The 25,901-nt window shown below is 39.9% G+C and overlaps 1 protein-coding gene across 7 annotated transcripts in view; it reads left to right on the top strand.

The window, feature by feature from the left end:
* TRPS1 (transcriptional repressor GATA binding 1) overlaps positions 1 to 25,901 on the top strand; it is a 271,467-nt gene that overhangs the window by 102,426 nt on the left and 143,140 nt on the right. For all 7 annotated transcript variants that reach the window (XM_044421802.1, XM_044421804.1, XM_044421803.1 and 4 more), the window contains one exon: positions 3,934 to 4,540. In XM_044421802.1, the coding sequence (XP_044277737.1) occupies positions 3,934 to 4,540 (607 nt within the window). The remainder of the gene's footprint in view (positions 1 to 3,933; positions 4,541 to 25,901) is intronic.

The raw sequence follows: 25,901 nt of genomic DNA, 5'->3' as shown, positions 1-25,901 counted from the left end.
GTGTAGATGGATCATTATGAAACTAGTGTGTTTCATCACTTTGGGTAATTACCACATATTCTGTTGCCATTTGTTAAACAAACAAACTTTTTTTGATGTCAGTATCTGTTTGTTTCCATTGCTGATGTTAATGTTGTTTGACATCTGCTCCAGATAATTTTTTAATTAAACAAAACAATTCTAGAAATTCTTATGTAGGTTCTTATTCTGTCACCAAAATGATTATTTCTCCAAATGTTATAAATTTCCTATCTGAATGGTATCATGTGTATATAAAATGTCTTTTCCCTTTCCAGGGACTAACTTCATAGGTAACATGGAAAGAGTTAGCCATGTAATAGAGCATCAGCTTCCATTGCAAGTTATTTTCTTCCATGCTTAATCCTGTATTTACATCTCGGTATAGATTGTTACGTACTTAGGATGGTGAAGCTTTTGACACAGAAAGGCTGAGTGTAGCGTTACTGCGTACTGTTCAGCTTAGGAAATAAATAATATTTGCAGATGTTAAAATTCTCTGTGTGTAGGTCTGGGAGGTGTCATGTCCATGGTGGAAGCTCTCTTGGCAAGGCTGCCAAAAATGAATTAGAAGGGTCTCATACTAATTGGCTATGTGCTATCCATGCATTAGAAGGCTATCTTGTACTAATCACCTACCAACTAATTTACTATATCTATCATAAAAATAGGATGCACAAATCATATAATTTGCTCATGTGTAGTTAGTTTGCGCGTTGTAAGCCGCCCCGAGGCTTTGGCGAATGGGGCGGCATAAAAATGTTTTAATAAATAAATAAAAATAAATGTGCAGATGTGCCAGTGGTTATCTGTGAGACACAAATTCGCACACACGAATGGACACACACAAGTCCGTATTTGCGCTGTATAGGACTAAAATAGTTTTTACTCTATCATCTGTGCTAGAAAGGAAAATTAGTTTGGATGGGATGAAAACCTCAGGGTTTCCAGATCAGGAAGGCTAGGACTGGAGCAACCCAGAGGGCAAGGAAGGAAGACCAAAGGACAATTAGTCTTCTACAACTGCCCAATACCAACAAGTATTGAATGTATAGAAGGTCTTCTGAAAATGCATCACCTGGTCCTGCCCCCTAGACCTTGCTTTAAATCCTACACGGATACAGGGATGGGAGTTGCAGAGGGTGCCCTGACCTCTGTGTGCAGAATGATGCCAATCACCTATGGGTCTCTGTGGGGCAGGTTTAATCAGTTTGTTCTCAGAAGCCCCTTCAGGTTTTCATTGCTGAAGAGGACTAATGATAGGTGAAGAGGACATCTTGAGAAGACATGAACAAGCTGATCCGAAAAAGGGCTGGGGAGGAGTGTTCATGAGGAGCTATGTGGTTGCAAGAGGGAAGAAAGAAGGACTCAGGAGATTGGTCAAAAGGTGAGGTAACCAAAGTCATGCATCAAAGGAATAAGCTGGAAAGCAAGGATGTGAAGAGACAGTGGCTGGAGATAAGGTGTTGAAGAAGCTGGAATCGAGGAGAAATCACGACTGGTTCGGAACTATAGACAGGAGGGTCAAGAAGTGAGTCAGAAAAGATGGAAATTGGGCAGCACAGGATTGCTAAATTCATAATGTTGAACCAGTGAGGGAGAATGTGCCAGTTGAGGCTTCTGGTATCCCTGCAGGCCCTTCTGACCTATCACTTTCAACTTGTACAGTTTAGAAAAGGTTCCCATTTTCTGTTTTGGAGAATACCTATTTAAGTAGAATAAAGAACCAGGGCCTGCCAGGAGTTGTAGGTTTTTTTCTGTCTACACATGCATAGGATTACACTAATCCTTAATAGACCTACTAATCTTAATGATTTATTTAGTTTACCTTGAAACTTACAAATGTCTCACTGTAAAATACTTTTTCTAGGCAACTTCTTTGAACAAGAATGAATTATTATTGTAAAATTAGATCTTACCGTACTGCCATATTAGCTTTTTCACCTCTTGAAAGACCTTGTTTTATTCCATGTTAAAGTCTCATGTTGAGATCTCAGGGAACGGAAGAAATGGACTGAAATAATACAGCTCTTCTTCATTTACAGCAGTTTTAAATTTATGTCAAAAAGATCGGACTTTATAGCATATACTCTCACACTGGATAGCTGCATTTACACAAATGTGTCTACTCTTCCTATCATGGTAAAATAATCTCAGTCATTTACATCTAAAGTAAGCCTATGACATAGAATGCAGCCAACATGCAGCCATAGAATGCAGCCAGCCAAATATACACATATTTGCCAAGATGGAGTATCTTTTAATTACTAGTAATAAAGAGACCCATGAGTAGTTATCATGGCTCCTTAGTCACTCCATGTTCCTTCTTTTCTGTATCTCTGTATTGACTTCTTTTGCTTTACAAGCTGTATTCACTCCATCCAGGGTTGCAAAAATGTTGTTTCAAAAGTTTCTGATTTCCACAAAAGCAGCCTAGTCCAGTTCTGCAAATAGAAGACAATATACTAATTAAGGAGCAAATATGACATGGTGGATTGGGGCATGGGTGCCCTGGGTCCTTGTCCCCTCTCAGTTCTGAAGCTCACTGGGTCACTTTGGGTCTTGTGAATTCAGCCCAACCTACTTCACAGGGCAGTTGTGAAGATAAAATCTAGGATAAAATGGAAAGGAGTTAAAACTGGTAAGTCCCCTTTGGTTCCTTGAAGGAGAAAGAAAGGCTCAGTATAAATTTAATGTAATAAGAATAGTATGTGTTAATTTTATTTCAGTTACTAAATCTGATGTTTCATGGAGCAGAATGTTAACACTTTCGCTCATAACAAATTCTTGGGTATAAAAGTGTGCAGCAGGGATTTAATCTCTGCTAGATTGAGTCCTGCTCTCCCTGAAGACTTGGGCTCACTGTTTGGGTGTACTCCTGAACTCAGCCTTGAACCTGGAGGGCTGAGAGTAAGCTTGTACAGCTGGGGCTAGCATGCCCATTGCACCCATTTCTAGACATGTCTCTTCTGAACATGGATTGCTGTGTCTTAGCTCCATCCCATTTGTAGAACCACAACACACCTGCTATGGTTCTGCCTTCAAAAATGGTTCAGAAACTTCTGCAGGGGCAGGATGCTGCATCCATAGCATTGACTGGGACCAGTTAACTCACTTGCGACAACGGCTTCACTGCTGCCAGCCTGTGGTCCTTCCAATGCAGGCAAAGACCATTATATTCAGTTAGGCCTTTGGTGTGCAAGCTGGGTGCTGTTTTTATTACATTGCTGTATTGATCATTGTGCTTTAACAAGGTTATTTATTATTGTTTAAATATGATTTTATTGATGATGGTAGACTGTCTTGAGTGCTGTATTCCCTGGTAAAAATCAAACAAATATACAACGTGATCCACGTCTTAGGGTCTTGCTCTTCTATCGGTGAATCATGGCACACAATTGTTTTGAACAGAAACTAAAGGAGAAAGAAAGACTATAGGGCAGTATTGGAAAAGGTGCAAGCACTAACATACCTCCTTCTGAATAGTAGCAGTGGCATGACTGTCTTGGGAATCTCATGGGTAGCTCTGTGTGTCTGCTACACTACTGGCATTATGCTAGAGTAGTTTAGGGTTAGGGTAAGATCATGCATATTGGTGGTTGCACTCTGATAGAAATGACTCGTGAGAGTCTGGAAAGAAGAGGTGAAGAACAGAGAGAAAATTGAGAAAGCAAGCCAAAGACAGGCCTAGAATATAATCATGGCAGACTTTATATTCAAGATAAATAATGAAAAGTAGGTACTATATTTGAATCTGAGGTTAAAGATGGATTCTGCTTTTGGAAGGGTTGAAGCCACTGGATGCAGACTATTCACTTCCATTTCTTTTTGTAATCTTACAGAAAATAAAAGGACTTGGAGCTAACTGGATGAAGTTACTATAATAGATGTTTTCCTGTTTCCTTTCTCTGTCAGGAGAGTCCATAACTGTTACAAATGCCGTCAGTGCAGCTTTACAGCTGTTGATACGCAATCCTTATTGGAGCACTTCAACACTGTACACTGTCAAGAAATGGACATCACCACAGCAAATGGGGAAGATAGCCATGGGGCGGCTGCTGTTCTTAAGGAAGAGCCCAAAATTGATCTGAAAGTCTATAGCCTGATCAATGCAGATCCCAAAATGGGGGAGCCCATCTCTGAAGGTATCGTGAAGAGGGAAAAGCTGGATGAGAAAGAAGTATTGAAAGAGAAGTGTTGGCCTGATGGGTCCAGCGATGATCTTCGCGGTGCACCTTGGAGAGGAGTGGACCTTTTGAGAGGGAGTCCGTCGTATACCCAAACGAGCTTAGGCCTTCTGACCACGGTGTCAGTTGGCCAAGAGCAGCCAAAGCCCTTACGGGATAGTCCAAATGTAGAAGCTGCCCATCTTGCACGGCCTGTTTATGGCTTGCCTGTTGAGACAAAGGGGTTCCTGCAGGGGACGCCCCAAGGAAGCGGAGAGAAGTCAGGACCACTCCCTCAGCCATATCCTGGATCTGGTGATAACAAGTCGAAGGATGAATCTCAGTCTCTCTTACGGGTAGGAAATCCTATTTTTATTTCCGTTATTTTTGTGCATCTCTATGGTTCACTGAGCCATATTCTCAGTAATCAAGCGCGCATTACTGATGTCAGTGCCTTGAAGCATTCAGACTTATATAAGTCAATTGTCACGTAATAGTTTCAGAGCATCTGTATAAAGCTATTCAGGCAAGTTGTGGTAGTAAGTGATCTTTGTTTGCCTTTGCTATTAAATTTGGTTGTACTGAGTTAATCATTCCTGCTGATTTTGCAAGATGATGTTACATTTGGAAAAGAAAAGCACAGAACCCCAGAAGGCTGCACATCTGTTACAGTAAAGCATCTAATCACCTCCTAAATTTTAAGGTGGTTTGACAGTACATAGTTAAGCAAGCCATCACGGGATCAAATAGCTGAAAATGTGAAACCTGAATCAAATAATAATAAAAGTTGGACTGGGGATATAGAGAGAGCACAATGTAATTAAATGTAACATTTGGCACTTGTTTAGTTGTGTTGGAAACTTAAGGAATTGAGGAGGCCTCTTCACTACCTCTTTATTACTTGGCCTCTTTCTTGTATCTTCACAAAAACATACCTTTTACAAGATGACTTAAAACTAAAACAAAAACAAACAAAGCCAATACCCTGTAGGTCCTCATTCACTTAATTTACAGTGTGCCATAAAGTACTACGTGCTTCCCATTGTTGTATGGTAGAAGGCTTCCAAATAGGTGTCTATTGAGGCTTTGCAGTGTTGACATTACGGCATTCTGACTGGCTTTCCACACCTTTCTTTCCATGGCATGCTTACTACTCTAAGATCAACGATAATGCAGACTTCATGGATAAATTTCTAGGCCTCTTTTGAGCATCACATACCATACCATATCAACAGAATCACTTTGGACAATAAAGATTTGCCCCTTGTGGCACATTTTTGCTGTGGAAAAAAAGGTAACTTATTAGCGAGATATTTGTAGGCATTACACGTTTGTCTCAAAATGAATCCAATCTGGGTTCCAAGTACTGATTTTGCAAAACACAAATCCAGCCAATGTTTGTCAAAAGCTGTTTGGGCATTGAATGGGTAGTGTGATTTGCTCCAGTAAAATTTGAAATGAGTTTAAGTGCCACTCACCTTTATGCATACAGAATACGTGTAACACATTAGGCATATTCAGGAAGACCTTAAGAGATGTGTTAAAGAACTTTCCCATCTATATATAAGCAAGATTTTGGTAAATCTAGCTGAAAATGGCAGCTAGCATGATATATTTTTCTTTCTGTAAGAAAAAAAAAATAGAGTTGTTGTAAGATCAGGCTGTACTGCTGTGTAAAATCTAAATATTCAGGGCAAATTATGCTGTTATGTGGCATGTTTCATTAATTTGCATCTCTCTGGGATTCTGCAGTAATGAATGGCCTTGTAGTATTTTGAATATTTTTGACATGGATTAGAGCAGCAAAGGGGCTGGGAGAAAGAAGGAGGTACCAGCTGGAGCGGGTGGTAAGAGACAGAAAAAAACAGGATGGGTGTGTGTGTTGTATATATAGATGAAAGACTGCAGTGTTCTTACTGTCATGTTTTGGGGTTAAACTGGAAATATGAGAGTGGTATTTTAAACATTTTCAACAAGTAATTTTTCACATTTTACAAAATTTGCTTAATTCTGAGTTAAAGCAATATGAGTCTTAAATGCTGAAGGTGTGGATGCTTCACATAGCCTGTCCCTTCCAACCATTTGCAACCTTTTTTTTAGTGACAAAGAGTAAGTCTGCTCTTTGCCATTCAGAATACTCTCCAGCTTTTTGAGAATTCTCAGTAAGCAAATCTAGCCTTTTATGCTTTGCTTGCTTGCTTGCTTGCTTGCTTGCTTAAAATATCTGAATGAAGTAGGGTAGAGGAAAGTGACGTATGATGCAGTGGTACTGTACTAGTTTGTGATTTGTTTATGTACAGAAATAAGAATGGGCAAGGCAGAAACTTAAGAGCATTTCAGCAGGTGCTGTAAAAGTGCCAACGAAGGGCACAGCAGATCAGTGACAGACTGTTGATTTTATTATGCTCTTTGAGGAGTACTGCATAACTTGACTACACTGTTCCAAACAGTTTTCTGGCATTCACCTGTGTGATGTGTGTCTTTATGTACAGACACCCAAGTATGCACTGCAGATGGTACATGGCATTTTCATTGCTGGAGTTGAATTATCTGTTTTGTTGGGGTGGACACAATGGAACAATTCCTCTTAATAGGAATCAGGAAGTGCTACCCATGTCCTTTCCGGGAGAATTGTGCCATTAAATGTAGGTAGGCCAAAGAGACAGACATGATGTATACATGTTGGTTGTTCTGCTTTGTCAGCATGCACAGGGCCATATAAGATTAAACCATCTCTTTGGATCAGAGAATTCTTCATGCCGCACTGTGTTTATTTTGTGAGTGATCAATGTAAACAGGGCTCCCAAAACTTGGACACATTTGGAAAAAGGCTATGGAGTCAAACTGCCTACGCTAAGCGGTGACCAACCACAAGTTTCATATGGTTGTTGCTTTTCTGGGACTACAACAAAAGGGGATATCATGCACAAGGAATGGAGATGGATGGAGTGGGCTAACTTCAGTTTGTTTGGAGGTTGTTTTAACATAGATAATATAGGAGTGTCTGGCACTCGAAATTCTCTGGCATTAGCTTCATTGAATTAAAAGTTGTAGAAGTCTTGTTGTCTTTGGTTGCTCTCTGGGCTGGGATCAGTGGTTGTGGCAGAACATTTCCTTTCCCATTTCCTGGAGGCAGAATATTCAGCTGCTGTTGACAGGATAGAGAAATGTCTTTACTACGAATGTTCGACTTCCATGCATTAAACATTCAAAGTGTTTTTCATTCAAAAGAGCTTTGCGAACTTTGGTTACAGTGTAACTTGGCATATACTCACACATCATTGGTCAGTGTAGCCCAGTATTGTTCCCCGTCAGTGGCTTTGTAAAAGTCTCCTGGTATTTCCAGCTCTACACTGCATACACCTGGGGATTTGAGAAGCAATTAAAATGAACAGAAGTAGCAACTTCGTTTCAGAAGTTGTGAAGCTGAACACTTACGTTCTGATTCCAGATTCTTTTATTGAAATGATGATGGGTTTACCTTACACAGTAGAAGGTAAACATAGTGGGTACGTCTTAGGTTCTAGTCCAATTGGTCATAGGGAAAAATAGTAAAGGGGTATCAACAAGACCAACTTGATACTCTAAAAACAATGAAAGTAGGAATAACAGAGAACTGGATTAAGCATAGTTTTTCTGGGTTCAGATACAATACTTAAATTAGCTTGGTTGATGCAGAATTCATCACACATAGTTGATTTTATATCATAGTTTGTCATTAATCCTTATTCTAGGACTTTAGTGCTGAGAAGTAATAGTTAACTGTGAAAGCAAACCAGAGTTAAGTATCATGCCGGCAAAGACCCTTATTTTTGACACCTTCAGGTTATGTAGAAGGGCACTGTATAATATAAAGTTGTTACAGAATTTGGAATGTACTCATTTTAGTCAATATGTTTTTCCAGTTTCTGTATTAGGAAAGTGAGTACATGTGTATCCTCCCACAGAGTGCAGTGTCTGTATGTATGTCCTTTAGTTTCATTACATTTTATCTTTTTAGGATTTGTTGATACAAAATCAGTCTATTGATATGCAAAAATGTTCTCCTTGGTGGTGCAGGAAAGCTTTGGCTCCCGCTATATAGTACAGGCTAAGTGAAGCAACATTGTTCATTGCTTTGGGAAACTCATTTTCTGGGGAAGCAGGTGCTTTTTGCAAAATTTGATTTCAAATAAAGTATGTTTCCTGTTAATTATATCGAGTCCTTACATAATGTGTTCCGTACGTTCTCAAAGCATTCAAGTGCATAGCTGTAAGGTAGATTGGCTTTATTATTGCCACATTACAGAAGAGGGTAGTAAAAATTGAATCTGGGACTCTGAAGCTCATCCTTTAAAACAATAGACGATCTAAACTGTTTCTAAACTGTCTTAATGTGAAGAAACAGATTAAATATAAATGTGGCACATGAAATGTATATGTTGAATGCATACTGAAATATTTTCCTTCCTTACACCTAGATTTACCTATTTTAATTTACCAGGAACATTGAACTTTGTGATGGAAATGTTTTGCTTCAGTCATTTTAGCCATATTAAACATAGGGAGATTTATCCGGTTGTATTTACAGAGATTAATTGTAATCCTTTGTTTTCCTTTAAGTTCTCTGCAGTATGGCTATGATAAACTCTCATTTTTCATATATGCACCAGCCCACTTATCAAAGTAAAAACAAAAGGCAAGAAAGGGATGGAGCACCCTGCCATTGGTTCTAGGTTCCTGTAGGTGAAAATTAGGTCTGCTTAAGCCCCATTGATTTCAATCAGAAAACTTAATCAGGGAAACTTGCCTCATTGATATCACTGGGTTTAGAGTGTAATTTTGTTCAGTCAGTTCAGAAGTCCCACTAATTTCAGTAGGGGAAATTTTAAAGTGATTAAATCCTTTACTGAAATTTGGTTCTAATTCGCCACATGACTATCTGTGAGTAAGCCCATCATCCACATTAGGCCTTACTTCTGAGTTAGCATATATAGGATTGCATTGCCAAAACTGTTCTAATTTTTACTGGTTGGGTCTGTTACTGATAATGTTTGATTGGTGCTTTTCATTAATTCAGATGAAGTCATCAAATTTTTGGGGTTTCAAAAATATTGGCTCTGTATATGCACATGCACAATGAACATTATGTTTAGATAAATATTAATGTTTACATATGTAAATGTCTTTATATATGTAAAGAAAAGAGCTGGCCAAAGTTAATCACTTTTAAGTTCCTTTGACTTCAAACGGGAAATTTTAATCTAATGTTCCTCTTGGAACCAAGAGTACTGAGAAGTGGTTTACTGCTTGGAACACAGTCTAATTTTATGTATATTACTTATATATTAACTTTTGGTTTTTCAGAAAGATTTTGTACAATATATTCCAGGCCTTGATGCCCTGAAAAACATAGCTGTCGAAAGGAGGAACATCTGAAATAGTTTCTCTTTAGCTGCATTTCATTTTTCCCTCATTTCCTTTCACTCTGTTAGGGATCTTTCAGGAAGCATTTATAGTCAAGGCTATTCCTTGCCATGCGGGTTCCCTAATTAACTGAGGGAAACTCAGCGGGTGCTGTTTCTTACTAATGCACATAGCTATGTTGGGTCAAAGCACTGCCGAACTCCTTCAGCTTTGTTAGAAGCACCTGTTTCCACAATTCAGCGTTTGGGGATGTGGAGAGGTTAATTTCTAAGTATAAACTACATCCTGGAAAAACCTAAAATAATCATCCAAGAAGGAAAGTGTTAAAGCAACTGATTGGAAACATTTGCTGCCAAATGCTTGAGGTCCCTGAACTTTAAAAATAAAAAAAATGGGCAACATTGCTTTTGAATTGCAGAGACTTGAAAATTCTATTAAGTTTTAAAGTAGTTTAGAAAGAAATGTTTTCTTAGCTGTGTTTAGTAACTACCGGGATGAATTTGCGTGCGAGTAAATGTTGCAAGTGAGCGATCAAACATCAGCAGAAAGTAAGATTTAAAATGTTAAACCAGACCAGCTAAGTGGATGTCTGTTGTCTAGGGAGGGGCAGTCACAAAACAACCTCACCCTCTGGATACTTACTCATCTGCACTAGGTATGTTTGGGGAAGAAATGTGTAGAAATGTATTAGGTTAAAAATCATTATTTGGGTGCGGTAATTTAATAATATAGTGCATGGAACTTACATCAAAAACCTTGAAAAAGAGGTGAACCTGTTTCTGGAACAAAGACATTAGAAGCTTTTATTTTTTGTGATCAATAGCGTGCATCAAAGTTGGTAGGATTTTGAGCAAAACAATACAAGCAGGGAATGTCAGTTTGAATCATTACTCAAATTGAAATACGTAACTTGAGCTGCTCTCAAGCAATCAGACTGTAACTATATAAGAAAGAATATTTCATAAGAAAAACTAGTGCTGGGAAAGATGAATAACTTTGTGTTAATTGTTACGCTTCAGTTTTGCAATGTAACGAGTATTACCTTTCCTGATCCAACCACTACCAACATAAGCAAAAGAAACTATCCTTGGTTTTTGCTTGTGTCGGAATCGTAGAGCAAGAAGAAAGCTCTGAAGCTTGCCAAGCACCCATCCTGCACAAGGAAAACACAGTTTTTGCCCAAAGACTCCCCTGCCTCCAAGCATAGAAGAGGAGTACATAAAGACAACCACATCAAGGTGTCTGCAGAGCTAATAGCTCCAGGGGCCAAAGGCAGACACCACATGCTACAATGGGAGTCATATATTTTACACGTGAGGTTCACGTTGAATGAGTTTAAGAGCTTATGGTAGCACTTTGAATGTGTCCATCCATTCTTGGGAGATTTTTTAATCTACTCTCAACAGACTGATTCCCAGAGGTGGTATTTACCAATCTGGCTAGCTTCCCTTGCTGTTTGATGTTTGATTTTGCTAACTATTTCATTGGAACAGAGCAATCCTTGACCCATTTTCAGTTCTGTGGGAGAGAAAAGCTTTAGTTGATGGTTTAAATCAGCCTTTCCTAACTCGCAAATGAGTTGGACCAAAATTTGCATTGTCCCTATGGACAGCCATACTGGGGGCGTGGGGAGATAATGAGACCTGTGGTCCAACACATCTGCAGACTCCCAGGTTGAAGAAGTCTAGTTGTCCACCTTTGGCACGTTCATTGTTGCCTTTTTCTCATATAAGATCTTACAGCATGGTTTCCAATGAGAGCATGATAGAAAATATCAGAACTTTTAAACTGATTTATTATGAATGGAATGGAGACACAGACTTGGTTCAAATAGAATTTTGATTCATGTGTTCTTTTGGGAGCCTGCAATCTGGGATGAGAAAATGCTTTTTAAAAAAGTTTGGAACAGTGATGTGCTCAAATGGGAAGTTTGGCTATTTCAGACTAATTTTAGTTAGGTGGAGTTGCTTCTCCTGCAAATAGCTTCTGATCACAGCTGTTTGGTGCACAGAGAGAGAGAGAGAGAGAGAGAGAGAGAGAGAGAGAGAGAGAGAGAGACTCAGCCATGACTCATTTGTGCTATATTTGCAGGAACTTAGGAAATTAAAACCCAACCAATATAGACAAGGACATTTTTTAAAAATAAAATTCTTCCTTTGCATTTGTGTGTTTGAATTTGCCATTCGTGTGTGAGATGTGTAGGGAGTTGCTCCCTAGTCCTGCATTCCCATACGCTCTTGCTTTACATTCCCATGAAAAACTTTATCCATTTGTTATGTTGTAAGCCTTGTATTAGTCCTTAAGGTGCCACTGGATATAATGCCGCTGCTTCAGCTGCCCTCTGTTGTTGTTGTTGCTTTTTATAAGAAATCAGTTCTGTTCAGCTTTACGAGAAACCAAGTTTTTGTTCAACTGAACTGTCTTGGGATGTTTGTGAGGCAATTGTAACTCTTTGTTGCAATGGATCTTTGAGCTTGTTCTAGAAGCACAGCAACTCACATGGAAATGTCTTAGACTTAACAACAACAACAACAACACCAACAACAACAATTTTAAAAAGTTTGTTGTGGCTTGGGCACCTCAAAGCTATCACCTCTCCTGTCTGTACATGACTAAAAGGCTTTAAGGCAAATAATACATGGGGGGAAATGCTGAAATCAAAGACAGGCTTAATATACAACTATTACAGACTATATAAGGCATTTGAAGAATAATATCTCTAAATATTTATAGGTTCTTCTGATGAATGCATGCATGTTAGCAGCTGCCTTTCATATTTGTGGCTCTTGTAATACAGAGAGGGAGAAAGGGAAGGAGGAGAAGCTTACCTTTCCGTATGCTGTTTGTGTATATTTGCCATGTGATGGTGGTGGGTTTCTACCCAGTTTTTATCAGTAGTGTCTATGCCAACCTGCTGCTTTCCAGATGCTTTAGACATCAACTATTATCAGTCACAGCTGACCTGGTAAACAGTTGTGAAAATTGGGAGTTGTAGTTCAGACATCTGAAGGCACCAGGCTAGGGTAGGACTGCTCTGGCAGGATCTCCAGAATGTCAGATTTCCATCCACCTCCCTTGTTTCCTCAGTCATCCAATGGAGATACCAAAATTTAAATATAGGAGCTTTAGCATGCTAAACGTGTGTTCCACTACTGCTCCCTCTGTTTAGATCAATGTGTCATCTTTTTTATCATTAAGGCTTAACATCCAATTAACACAATCAATAGTGTTGGTAATTCTGGCATCCCAATAGATAGCTGAAAATAAGAAATATCCCCCTACTCTACTCTGCTACACGTTTATCTGACAAACCATATTATTTCTTCTTTTAATTCAGAACTATGTCAGTGGTCATATTCCATTTTATCCTCCCACAAACTGTACAATGGCAGATGTTTCCTACTGACATAGTGGTCAGCTTGTTGGACTGGGGACCCAGGAGATGCAGCTTCTAGTTCACACTCAGCCATGAAGCTTACTGGGTGATTTTGGGCCAGTCAGTCTAACCTACCTCATAGGATTGTTGTGAGGATAAAATGGAGAGGAGGATGAGACCATCGGACATGGGTCCTCAAACTACAGCCCATGGGATGGATCTGGCCTGTCATGCCCTTTCAACTGGCCCATGCTGCCATCCGCGTGCTCGCTGTGCATGGGAGGAGGTGGCTTGCTCACTTGGAGATGGTTTTGGACCCACTGGGAGATCTCCTAGTGAGTTCAAAATAATCTCCGAGTGAGCAAGTTGCTGCCACCTGCCTTCCCCTGCACATGCACTCACCGGTGGCTTGCTTGCTTGGAGATGGTTTGAACTCGCTGGGAGATCTCCGAGCGAGCAGTACCACCAACAACCCAATAACCTGCAAGGATAACTCTGTAAATCCATCTGGAATCATGTGAACTGGCTCAGTGTGTGAAAAACACTTTGTACACTTCCAAGTTTGAGGTTTCTGGTTCTTACAAGCAACTTGGCACGTGCCCTGTGTGTGTGTGTGTGAGAGAGAGAGAGAGAGAGAGAGCGCGCGCGCGCGCAAGGCGGGTACTCTCTTGGGTATAAATATTTTTCCTGTTGTGTCTTCAGAAGATGCTTTACAAATGCTAAATGTTTTATGTGGCTGATGCAGTGATGGAAAGTAGCACACTCAGTTCAGGTCCTAAGATTTAAGCCAGCTTGATCACTTTAAATTCACTTGTACTAAATTGACTGAGACTAAGTGCCTCGAGTTTGGAGGAGTGTCAGTAGGGCCATAGAAGCCTTTTGCTGGGCTACTAGCATGGAAATGCATATAGTTCCCTGAATTATTTAAAGCGCTTTGGCTTCAAAAGCTTATGTGAATGCCTTGGACACTCTGGGCTACACATCTGGAACTGAATGCAAATGTTGAATACAATGCTTGAAACTTCTGGTTCTTGTAAGCAAGTTGGCATTTGCCCCATTGTTTCTGTGTGTGTGCTTGTCCTAAATTTTGTACTACTGAGTTTATTAGTTGCAAAGAACCAAAACGGAAAAGCTAGTATTCTCATTTTTTCCCAAAAAGTCATCTACCACCTCTCCTGCACTTTTTCATCAGGCAGTGATCAGAGATGTTAGTCAAATGTTTTATAGACTCGATGGTAATAATTTTAAGAGCAAAAGAGCATGTTCCAAGCCTACTGATTTTTCCATAATGGAAAATTACATTAGGCTTCACAGAAGTTTTAAATCTGTGCTGATTTTCTTTTGAAATACTTTGATGCCCTAGAGGACTATAAACTTCATCATCTCTTAATCAATTTGGCCTGCCCGGAATGGAGAAGGGTAGGGGGTCCCCAAATGGCTGTGCATGGCAACTTTCAGATGTACATATTTGTCTTTGTGAGGGGTGAAGACAGATTTGGAAATGCAGCAGTTTCCCTCATCTCTTCTTCTTTTTTGAATAAACGTAAGACCTTCCCTTAAACCTTCACAATAAGGTAGGATACAGTGATAGAACGGAGCCCACACCAGCTGATGTGCTTTATCTTCCCCACCTTTTCCACAACTGGGGGAAGAATAAATTGAAAGAAATAGGCCAACAACATAAAAGGAGGCAATTCGCAACCATTTATTTTAAAACACGCTTGCTTGTTCGCATGCAAGAACAAGCCAGCAATCTGTTAAAGTGGAATGGAACTCTGGTATAACATTCCTCTTCCAGTTTTATAGGAAGAGGTGAAAGGATTTGCTCTCTTTGGCTTCTACACATGGTGCTCCTTGAGTTCTGTGGTGTGCTAAATTTAGGATCCTTCATGTGTGAAACACCTTGGAATAGTTTCTTCATGTGGTCAGATGTTACCCTTGGATACATCCTTTATGCCCGGGTGGTACAAGCCCATTGGGGAAACAGATAATAGTTAGATGGGTGAAGACAGCTTGCAAGTTCCTGGAAGTAACTTTATGATGGGAAGGAGACAAAAATAGCGTCTCATCTCAAGTCCCGATTAACAATACCTTAAAATGTAATTGTGATTCTTTGCTACCTGTACTGAAAAGCCGATGTTAAGTAGAAGCTTCTTTGTATGGCATCCAAGGGCTAAAGTTAATCTTTTATCTGCACCTTTTCAACATGCACAGAGTTCCCCCTCCCTCCTGTCCTCCCCCCCTCCCTCCCCCCTCCCCATCCGTCCATCCTTCTGTCCGTCCATCTGTCTGTCTGTCTGTCTGTCTGTCCGTCCATCCGTCCATCTTTCTTTCTTTCTTTCTTTCTTTCTTTCTTTCTTTCTTTCTTTCTTTCTTTCACTGTCTTCACAGGCCATTGGTACAGACTGCATTATGCCACAAGTAGACCCATATTTAGCCTCTGTGTCTGATAGGGTGGTAATGTCAGCTTCTCATGGGCAGCAGATCTGTAGAACTTTGCTAGTGGCACATGCTGATTTTTGAATCAATAGATATTTTAGTAGCTTGAGATATGTGAAACCCTCCTTCTCTGCCTCCCTCCATACCCCCAAAACTATTCATTATCACGAAATTTAACAATGGCCCTTGGGGACTGTATGGCAATATAGAGCCTGAAGTAATGAAGTGTGTATGTCTATTAAATTCTTTGTTTCGTTACATACCATATTGTACTGATACTTTCTAGTGCTTGTGGTGATCGGTTAAAGTTAAGTAGTCCTGGAGGCGTGAAGGATTTTAAAGGTCAAAACCATCTCTTTGAATTGGGATGATACCTGATCCACTTGGCAATGCAATGGTCTAGGACGACCATAGGACCCATCCCCGATCTAGCAGCGGCAGTCTGCGTTAACTGAGGTTCCGAACCACTTTCAAAGACAGTCACAAAGACTGTCCCAAAGACAGTCACAGTAGTCTAACCTAGAGGCTGCCCAATACAGTGAGGATACCTATATCTGGGGATATTCAAGCTGATGACGATAAATCACTCAAGGCCATGAGATACAGATGGGATATCAATGCAAGGAACCATCTACCAAAAGTTAGGTAATTTTCTCAATTTATTTCAATGGGAATAATTTATTTCAATTTATTTCCACATATTTAAAACCACCTTCATTGGAAGAAGTGGTACTTCAGAATGCTTATTTTTAAATAGATTACACCCATAATAAATGTGTGAACGTTAAAGAATGATGAACTATTGAACAAAGATATGTTTGAAGATTCACTTTCATGAGAATGTTATTCAACAGTTCTCTGGCTTTAAAGATTTTCCCACATGCCTCCAAACATCTTTGCTGTTCTCACCCCAATTTACAAAATTGCCCAAATAATAAAGCTTTTTTAATGGAAAAAAGTAAATTAAACCAAGTGATAGGCTGTATTATCTACTTCAGGGCAGCAAACCATTAAGACCAGTAAACAATTCCAAAATTCAATAAAATTTTTGTCTTAGATGCATGGAGCTTTCTCCTCCTCCTCTTACTGGCCTGTTTCTACTACTTGTTCTACAGCATCATTTCTGGAAGTTGAATTACGTAAATGCCCCAAATAATACATTCTTTTTCTGTGCTTGCATAGTATTGCAACACATACATGTATATTCACACACGCATCCCTGATTGTGTCCCTAAATTTATCATTACATTTAAAAAGTTATTGTTGCTAAATGAAATGAATGTTGCATTTGTTCTGTGTCAACAGGATTTTTTAAAATCTTCCCTGACAGGCTGTTAAGCAAAGAATAGAGTGACTGCAGTTGCTCTTCTTTGCAGGCAAAGAGACTGAAACTTAAGTTTTATAAAGGAGGTGGCATACTGTGTTTCGGCTAACATTCACAAATGGCTGTGTGCAATTTTGCAGCCTGAAAGGCCATCATTATTAGATTGAAAGTGTGATCGATACAGTCTTTAATGCAGTCAGTAATGAGAACTGCCAAAAGGCATTTTACCATATCTCTGACCGAAAAAAAAGTCTTCTGTCATTTTTTGAAATCAGCCTTTCACTTTATCAGCAGATGGCAAGAAATATTTCAGCGGAGCCCATCTGCCTATCCATTTCTGATAGTGTACAAAGTGAAAATTAAATTTATTGGCGATGTTGCAAGGGGAAATAAGGATACACTCCAAGCACATCTCTTCTAGTTCAGGCAACAATGTCCATTCAGAATTTTTCAAAGCGACGGGCCCATTCTGTCGATTCGAATGTTACTGAATCACACTCCAAAGCCTCTTTTGAAAGGGGTGCATGTGCCTTCATGCTGTCAGCTGCTTTTCATGTGGGACCCAACCTGAGTTGGCGCATGGGGCAGGAAGGTGCTCTGAGCGGGTGGAGGAAGTGATGGTGGAAACACGACATCCATGAGCAGGCAATTCAATAGGAGTGCCGTGTCAACGGCCGTGCTTGGTATGGCTTCCAAACAGACTGTTGCAGAATATTGGAGATGCTGGAAGCCTCCAGCATTGTGTAGCTATTCTGCCTTCTTTTCCTGAACAGTAGAAAACATGGGAGAGCTACCAATGGAAGATGGTATTTCCAGTAAAATTCTGTGAATAAGGAATGGCAGCTGCAGAATACGAGATACTTCTAACAGCACTCCCTGAATGCAAACCCAGGCACTCTTGCTAAGGGAAAAAGAAGCTCACTGAACTCAAGGGGACTTAATTTTGAATCAAACATGTTGGAATGCACTGTGTAAACATAAAACAATAACAGTAATTCCCACTTCTTGGGCTAAAGAAAGGTGATGTGATAGAACGCAGTGGTCACGATTTGCACTATTTAGCATTTGGGTGTGGGTTTGCTGCTTAAAGGGCTGAGTGGAGCTGCTTAAGATAACTCTGTGCATGTGGAATAATGAGCAAGCAGGTAGCAGGCAGAAGGGATTCTGGGTTAAGGTGAATTGCTACCTCTAGCTCATCTTTAAGCTATTTAAATGCCTACTAAAAGCACTGCCAGTTGAGCAAACTGGTTTTCCTAAATAACTTTCCATAAACTATCTGTCTTTTAAGTTACGGGAGCTTCATAAGGGCTGCAGTCAAAATATCTGAGCATAACATAAATTTATGTTTGAGCTGTATCCACCTACTAATATAGTGATTCCAGAGATCTCCTTGTATTGTTGCAAAACTACGTTATTCCAAAATGTTCATCAGTCTTCTGGCTGTTCCTTCAGTACTCATGCATAATTTAGGTCCTGGGTTGGAAACTTTCTTGGGCTTGGCCACATTTACCAGTTTGAGAAATTGTCCCTGGGCACCATCACAGAATGACTGAAGACATCACAGAGGGCAAATAACCTGCTGAAAACACTGGATATAAGAAGTGTTATCTGTTCCAACACATAAACAGATTCCTTTGAATCCACACCTGTTCCACAGCAATCTCAGCCACTGGTAGGATTTTATTTTATTTTATTTTATTTTTAAGTGGGATGGGTAGGGTACTTTGTTGAGCACCAAGAAAGTTGTCTGTGGACACACTAGTGCCAATGGACATCACATTGCCTACCATTGCTCAATGTATTCTTAAAACAGGGGCACACAATATATGACTCCAGATGTTTTGTACTCAGCTCTCATTTTCCATTGCGATTGGCTATGTTGCCTATGACTGATGGGAGTTGTAAGCCAAAATAGCTGACGGGCTACAAAATACTAAACTCCATCCCAGCATACATAGAACTGTGTGGCATTGTTGACTGTTGCATTAATGCTCAGATCTTGAGCCTTTTCTGTCAGGTCTCTAGAGCAGGAATGGAACAGAAGATGAAGACAGCAGGTCAGATACTGGACTTCTCTATTCTACCATCCCAGTCTATTTTTAATCAGAGTCCAGGCCAATTCAAAATGGAGATGTTTATGGCAGGTGTTGGTATGGGCTTCAGGGATGATAACAGCTGGGTTGCTGAAGAATTTCATTTCATTTGGTTGACATTGTTAAGTGAATTAACATAATTTTACTTCCCAGATTAATAGTACACATTAGAGCGTAATCACAGCCACCAGTTGGACTATGCATTTTGCAATGCAGTTGGCAGGTTAGCAGAAATGCATTGGAGGAAATCAATAAAATCCACACCTTTCTTGGTTTTTTCAAATGGTAGAATATGGGATAGGATGGACTTGCAACTGAATTCATGTGAAACAGATACTAACTGCAGATAAACTGTTTGGTCCATCCCTACATCGTAAGTCCTCTGGCTTCATGACTAGATCCAGGAACACTGAAAGCCATGAAGAAAATATTTTTCATAGTTACCATTTTTAAGGGATGCTGTGTGCATACAGGAGAACATCCAGGCCTTAAGTTTTTAAGCAGGGGTGCAGAACCTCAGTCTAGCAGTCTCAGTCCTGCCCACTGAGGTCACCAGTTTGGCTCCTGGAATTTTCAGACAGCTACAGCCTTTCCCCTGACAGCTAGCTTTTTGGTGGTTTCCTTGCATTTGTATAGTTCATCTCTCATTCTAAAAGGCTGAACGGTCTCTCCTAAGGCTTAACCACTGACAGTAGGAGCTTTAAGCTATAACATGCATGCATTTTTTATATTTTAGCTCAATTCCTTTTCCTGTTGGCCCTGTCCACTATTGTGGCCCCTGAAGGATTCTTCAAAAGAGAAGTTTGCCCTCAGGCTGAAAGAGGTGCTGGTCTTCCTTATTGAACTCTTACTCCTAAATTTGAAGAAAGGTTTAGGAAGCAACAGGAAGGAAGAATTGGACCCTGTTGGATCTGCACATTTTTATTCTGGAGAGGACACTTCATAATGACTAAAACCAAATGTTCAATACACACTATTTTCTTTGTATTTTATTTTAATCCAGCCTTTTAACAGTGTGACATCTGTGGATTACTGAGCCGTGATAACACTTCTGACACAAACAAATGGTTTTACAACCAGTCACGTTAGGTCAGGGTGGTGTGAACAGCCTATGGAAATTAGGCTGGAACGGGAAAAACAGCATGATTGTTATGCTGGTCTAGCGAAATGACAGTGTCACTTTTCAGAGTGTCAGTGTTGTCAGCTGCATGTTCGTCCCTCCGTCCCTCAGGATGGCAGGGTTTCTTGCAGCCATTCATTTTCAAGATAGAGTTGATCTTTTCTTGCCTCTTCTTCCCCCGCCACCCCCCACTTCATCCTGCACCCTCTATCTCTGCTAGGCCTTATTAACAGATTTTATGTATGAGCATTTCAGGGTCTTACTCAGCTTTTCATCTCTCAGCCTCATGCATGCTGTGACTTGTCAGAAGTAATCGAAAGGGGGTGTAGGTGCGGGAGATTACCGTCATTAGGTTGACTGCAAATTCCACAGCCAATGACAAGATGAAAAAGGAGCACTGAATGAGTGGAGAACTTCCATTAAAAGAAAAGAAAGAAAAGAAAGAGAAATTGGTGATGGCTTCTTAAAATGTGTTTGACATGCTCTCGGCTGAAGACAAACAATTCTGGCAGCTTGATTCAGCCTTCGCAAGCTCTCATAGCAAATACTTTGGAAAATGATATTTTAAAGAATTTAATTATTATTGATGATTATCATTATTATCATCAATAATAATTTACATTTTTATATACACTGTAGTCTACAATCATTGCAGTTTTGCTATCTCTTCACATGAAGTAAGCGACTCTTGTAAACTGTGCAGAAAACTTTGGTTGTGCAGTGGTATACAGATGATGATGATGATGAAGCTGACAAAGTGTCTTGCACAATGCCAGGTACTATGTCTGTGTCTAAACAGGATTTTGAAACCAAATCGCTCAAGTCTTTCTCCAATGTGAAGGAGTATGATGTTCCTCTGAATGTTGATCAGAATTTCTGCTATTAAGGAAGCTTCATGGCTGCAACTGCAATAAACTGGGTGACAAGGAGAAATTTTGTAAACACTGAGGCCATTATTAGCTGCAGCTTAAGAGATCTTGACAGCCTATTGCAGAATGTTTCCTGCCCAAGTGCTTGTGTCACAGGTTATTCTCTCGGTTTTGTGTTTTAACTCCAGCGAGCAAGTCATCTGTGGTAGGCTAGCCAATTTGATTTACTTGTCATAGGTCGATCTTGTCTGGCTTATGATTCCTATTGGTGATGCAAATGGAGTGGAACCCATTAAGCTGGTCAAAACACAAAGGTTTGTGAATCGAAATGGTTCCAGATCGCATGTGGAGACACTCAAGCTAATTGGATTGGCTCTGTTCTTTAGCTTTGAGTACTGGGATACTGGTGGTGGATGCAAGAGCAGCTAGGTTTCCCTTTCTTTTCCAAAGTCAATGTGACTGTGGCTGAATGCTAATTGCACAATGGGCATAACCTTTTTACTTAGACCAGGTAGAAATGGAAGATACATTCAGTGGAATATCCTTTCAAGCTCCTTTCAAGGTCCATTTCATGGAATGACACAGCAGAGCAGTCTTATCTGTACAGCTTCATATGGCAGAGTTTTTCCGGAGGGTGTGTATAACCTGATATTTTAGGTTTACTTATTATGCAAAAAAGGGTGTTTGTAAGAATCTTATAAATAGCTAAACATAATTATGATTGGATATCAATAATGTATAAGGTTTAGGCCTTGATCATGAAATTTTTCCCTTTGGATTATGTCCAAAATGTTTCAAACCCAGCTTTTTTGCACATGTGGTTTTCTCTTTTGTTAGATGTATTGAGGTATGAATGGGTATGAATATGTGATTTGAATGTATAAAGGTTTATGATCAAAAGCCTTTAATGAAGAGAAACATTTACAGAAAGGTGAAAGTTATATTATTGAAAGAAAAGGGAAAGAAAAGATGGATGGGACCCACATTTCTAGGATAAATATCTCACAAAAGTTGACATACATTTGATTTGAAATTCATAAAATATTTTAAAACTTGAAACAAACATTGATATTTATATAATTTTTTCTATTGAATTAAAATATAAAGATAAACCTTTTATTGAAAGAAATTGCCTAATTTTGATATAACAATACTTCCAGATTAAGAAAAAAATACCTAATTTTCAACAGAGCTCCCAAAGAATACAAAATTGAAATCAATACCCACTAACAATAAAGACTTCTATGAAAACTTTGCATATCATAGTTTGAATTCTTTGAATACAGCAGAAATGCAATGCTGAACTTCATCTGAAGCTGTTACTATGAGCATTTTTTATTCCTATTTCCACTTAAGAATTACTAAAGCTAACTGAACTGAGCATAATTTACCTCTGAATAAATATATATAGAATCATCTTATAAAATTACATTTGCCCTTTCCCTTTTTTCAGAAGAACTCAGGATGGAGTAAATAAGTTGTTTCCATTTTATCCTCAGAAGAACCCTGTGAAAAGGTCCTTCAGGCTAAGAAACTGACTATCTAAAGCTAAAAAGAATTTCATTACTGTTTTTTCCCAGCCCAAGTTCAATACACTAGCTACATCGGATGATTCTCTATTTGTGCTTGTCTTAGCGATACATAAATAATCAAAGTGCAAGATAATGTGTGGAATGATTAAAATTAATAGCCTCCTCTCTCCACTAAATTCAAGACCAGTTTTTGAATGTATAAAAGGCTTATGAAAAATCTGTTTGGAAAATCTGTTGTTACAAGTAATTAAACTATTTTTCTCTCGCACGCAACTAAGAATCTTTCTGAGGTGACTGCTAATGAACATCAGATAGGAATTTCTAAGACAACAAAGGGAGCATCTGGAATCAACATAAAACATTATATACACATATTTCAAAAAGCCCTTTGGAACTGCCTAAATATAGGCTTCATTATATCTGCCCCAGGCTTCATTTAGTGTGCTGTACACAGCAGTGAATTTATTGCAACTAGACTTTTCTCCACTCGGACTGTACTGTAGTCACCCTACTTTTAAAATTAAAACTTCATTTAGGAGATTGAGCTGCAGGAACTGCTGAGGTGGGTTTGGAGAATTTCTCATGATTTGGTTGCTTGGCATCTATGAAGTTACAAGACCCAAACGATTGGTGTGGTCTTACTGCTAATTGGGTGTCAGTTAAGCATTGGGTGTGTACAGCAGTTAAAGGAAAACGAAGATCTTCAAAAGAAGTACCATGTGACTTGTGTTCCTGTGACTCAGTTGTCTTGGCTATATTCTTGCCCATGATCAGGGCTGTAGAAGGGATTTCTCATCTCTTTCTCTCTCTTAGACAAGAAAGGTGAATATTAACTTGCCTTTTAGGTGGATGGGGTAGCAGTAGAGACTGCGTGTATAGGTGGCAAATTTCAGGTTCAAGTTTGTTATTTCTTCATTTTAAATAGGGTACAAAGCTGCCTTATGTGGAATCAGACCATTTGCTCAGTATCGTTGACATGGACTAGCAAAAGTTCCCCAGGTTTCAGGCTGGATTCTCTCCTAACTGTATCTGTAGGTGACTAGAACTGCAAGCAAAGCATTCACATTACCAATGAGCTACAACCTCTCTTAAAACAAAAAACAGGCATAGGGCTGCTGCTGAAAGAAAGCAATGTTTCTATATTGTGAACTTCCCTAAGTAGCACATACTTATGGTAATTCTGTGTCATGCTAGAGCACCAGCTTGGAATACAGAAGGTCCCTGATTTAGCTTGTGGCTCCAGGATCAGATAATAAGAGATGGGAAGGGTATCTGCTGGAAATTCGGATGTGACTGCAGGTCAGACTAGCCAATGCCAGGCTAGATCAACAGGGCACGTGGTAATTGTCCATGTCCCCTGCCCTTGCAATGCCATATCACAAAGTAAATGAAACCGAAACTCCGTTCCCCATGTTGCTTATGGGTAACTGCTCACAGGTAGCCAGGGGAGTGGGGCTTGCTCCTGGACCCACCTGATATGTTCTTGCAGGAGCTCCAAGCCACGCCAACCTAAATTGGACATTCTACTTCTGCAAAGCTGTTTGTACTTTAGCTTTCCATGCAAGGCAGACCCCCACATTACAGAGGTCTCACTGCAGAGCTGTAGAAGGATGGCAAGAAAAGAACATAGGAGCCCTGCTGCAGCAGATCAGAAGCATTTCTTGGCTCACAGACGTCCACAGTGGCCAACCAGCTGCCCACGGGGAACTCCAATATGGGACATGAGAGCAGTACCACTGTCCCAGATTCTGGTGTTTGGAGGCTTATCTCGAGGGGGACTTATCTTCTCTGGTCTTGGAAACAGAATGTCGCTATTACAAGTAGCTTTATTTTCCCTGAACATATCTGACCCTCCTTTTGCTACATCTTGTGGCAGCCCATTCTACAACTTAAGTTTGAAGAAGTATTTCTGTTTGTCACTCCTGAATCCCCCACCATCCAGATAATTGCAGGACCTTAGGTTCTAGAGGATCAAGGTGAGGAAAAAAGGATTTATCCACTTGCTTCACACTATGTGCCTGCCCTGCCTCACTTGCCTCTTTTGTAAATTAAAAGGCCCCAGGCGCTTCCTTCAGAATGAAGCTCCTTCAGCTGCCTGATGACTTGTTTGGCCCTTTTCTTCCCCTTTTTCATCTTTACAAGGAACTTTTTTTGAAATGTGGTGACCAGAACTATACACAGCACTTCAAATGCACTGATGTTACACATTTATGTAAAAGGATAATGATATTTGTGACAGTGGATTCTGAAAGTTTGGAGAAGAATTTCTGAAGCATTTCCTTCCCTACCATTTCTTCACTCTGGTAGAGAAGCTTCACTGAACTATGCAAGTGAGTATTGCTGTGTCCTTTACTTACTTGCATATGTAATAGACATGTGTTTTAATACATATTTTATATTAGTCGTCTAGTGCAAGATCTTGGGTTAAACTATGAATTGCCTGGTATCTTCAAATAACTCCGAGAAACTTTAAATCATAGTAACAAATAACTGGGTGCAGAATTTCCCACTCAAAGATCTGCTAATCAAAATCTGCCCTGGAGCATTAGCCTTTCAAAGAAATTGCAACAAGGAAAAAAATCCCTGTTCTTTGAAGACCCCACAAAAAGAATGCTGCAGGCCCCTCCCCTCCACTCATTCCACATCGGTGGTTAACTAACATGCAGTGTTTGCAGACGGAGGCAGGTCAGCAATGCCACCATGCCAACAAAGCCTGGGAATAGTATGCTAATGTTCAAAACGGTAGAGAAAAGGCTAATGAGCTTTATAAGGCGCTTCTGGAACTTCATGGATATTTCTCCTTTATTACTGATCAGATAGCAGAAACCGCTGATGGCCTTTCTACCCTTTAAGCACTCCACAAATGGGAGGAACTGTGCACTGCTGTTTACCAGGTTAGCCCTGAAGATTGTACTTAAAGCCATGGCTGTAGCAACCAGGGCAGAATGTTTTCTTAGGTTTCACTAGAAGCGAGGCTTGAACATACTACAAGCTCCTGTGCTTTGTGGGCATGGACTGGGAAGGCTTGGCTTACTGGTAGCAACTTCAGGGGGGTTGTCTCTCGATTGGTCAAGTACCATTTTGTCAGAGTGGAGCACCTTTGCCCTTCATTTTGTATTGCCCAGAGAACTTCAGCTTTTGGGCAGTATATGCATGTAATGAGTAAATTAGTAGAACAGCAGAGTCAGTCGGTGCAAATGTAGAATCAGATTGCATGGGAGACTGGAGAGGTGATAGAAACCATCTGTGCTTTGCTCACCAGTCTGAAGGAAACTGGAATTTTTGTTTTCCTCCTGGGGGAAAATGCAGGTACCAGAGCAGAAATTTGTACAGAATTCTAATCTTGGGCAGTACACTTGCCTCCATTTAGGCTAGCCAAATCCTTGGGGAAAACCATGAGTAGAGCATGAAAGCAAGAGTGCTTCCTTGTTTAGTTCCAGAATACAGTATTTAGTAGTATCCTGCCTGGACCATCCCTTTAGGAATCGCAGCTGATAGGATATGAGCAGAAAGCAAAAACTATGTGTGGGTGAAGCTGAGGGAAACATAGGAGTGGCT

The sequence above is a fragment of the Varanus komodoensis genome, unplaced genomic scaffold (assembly GCF_004798865.1).
Source record: "Varanus komodoensis strain SLA01 unplaced genomic scaffold, ASM479886v1 scaffold12, whole genome shotgun sequence".
Classification (NCBI taxonomy): Eukaryota; Metazoa; Chordata; class Lepidosauria; order Squamata; family Varanidae; genus Varanus; species Varanus komodoensis.
This window is presented reverse-complemented; position numbering and strand designations above follow the sequence as displayed.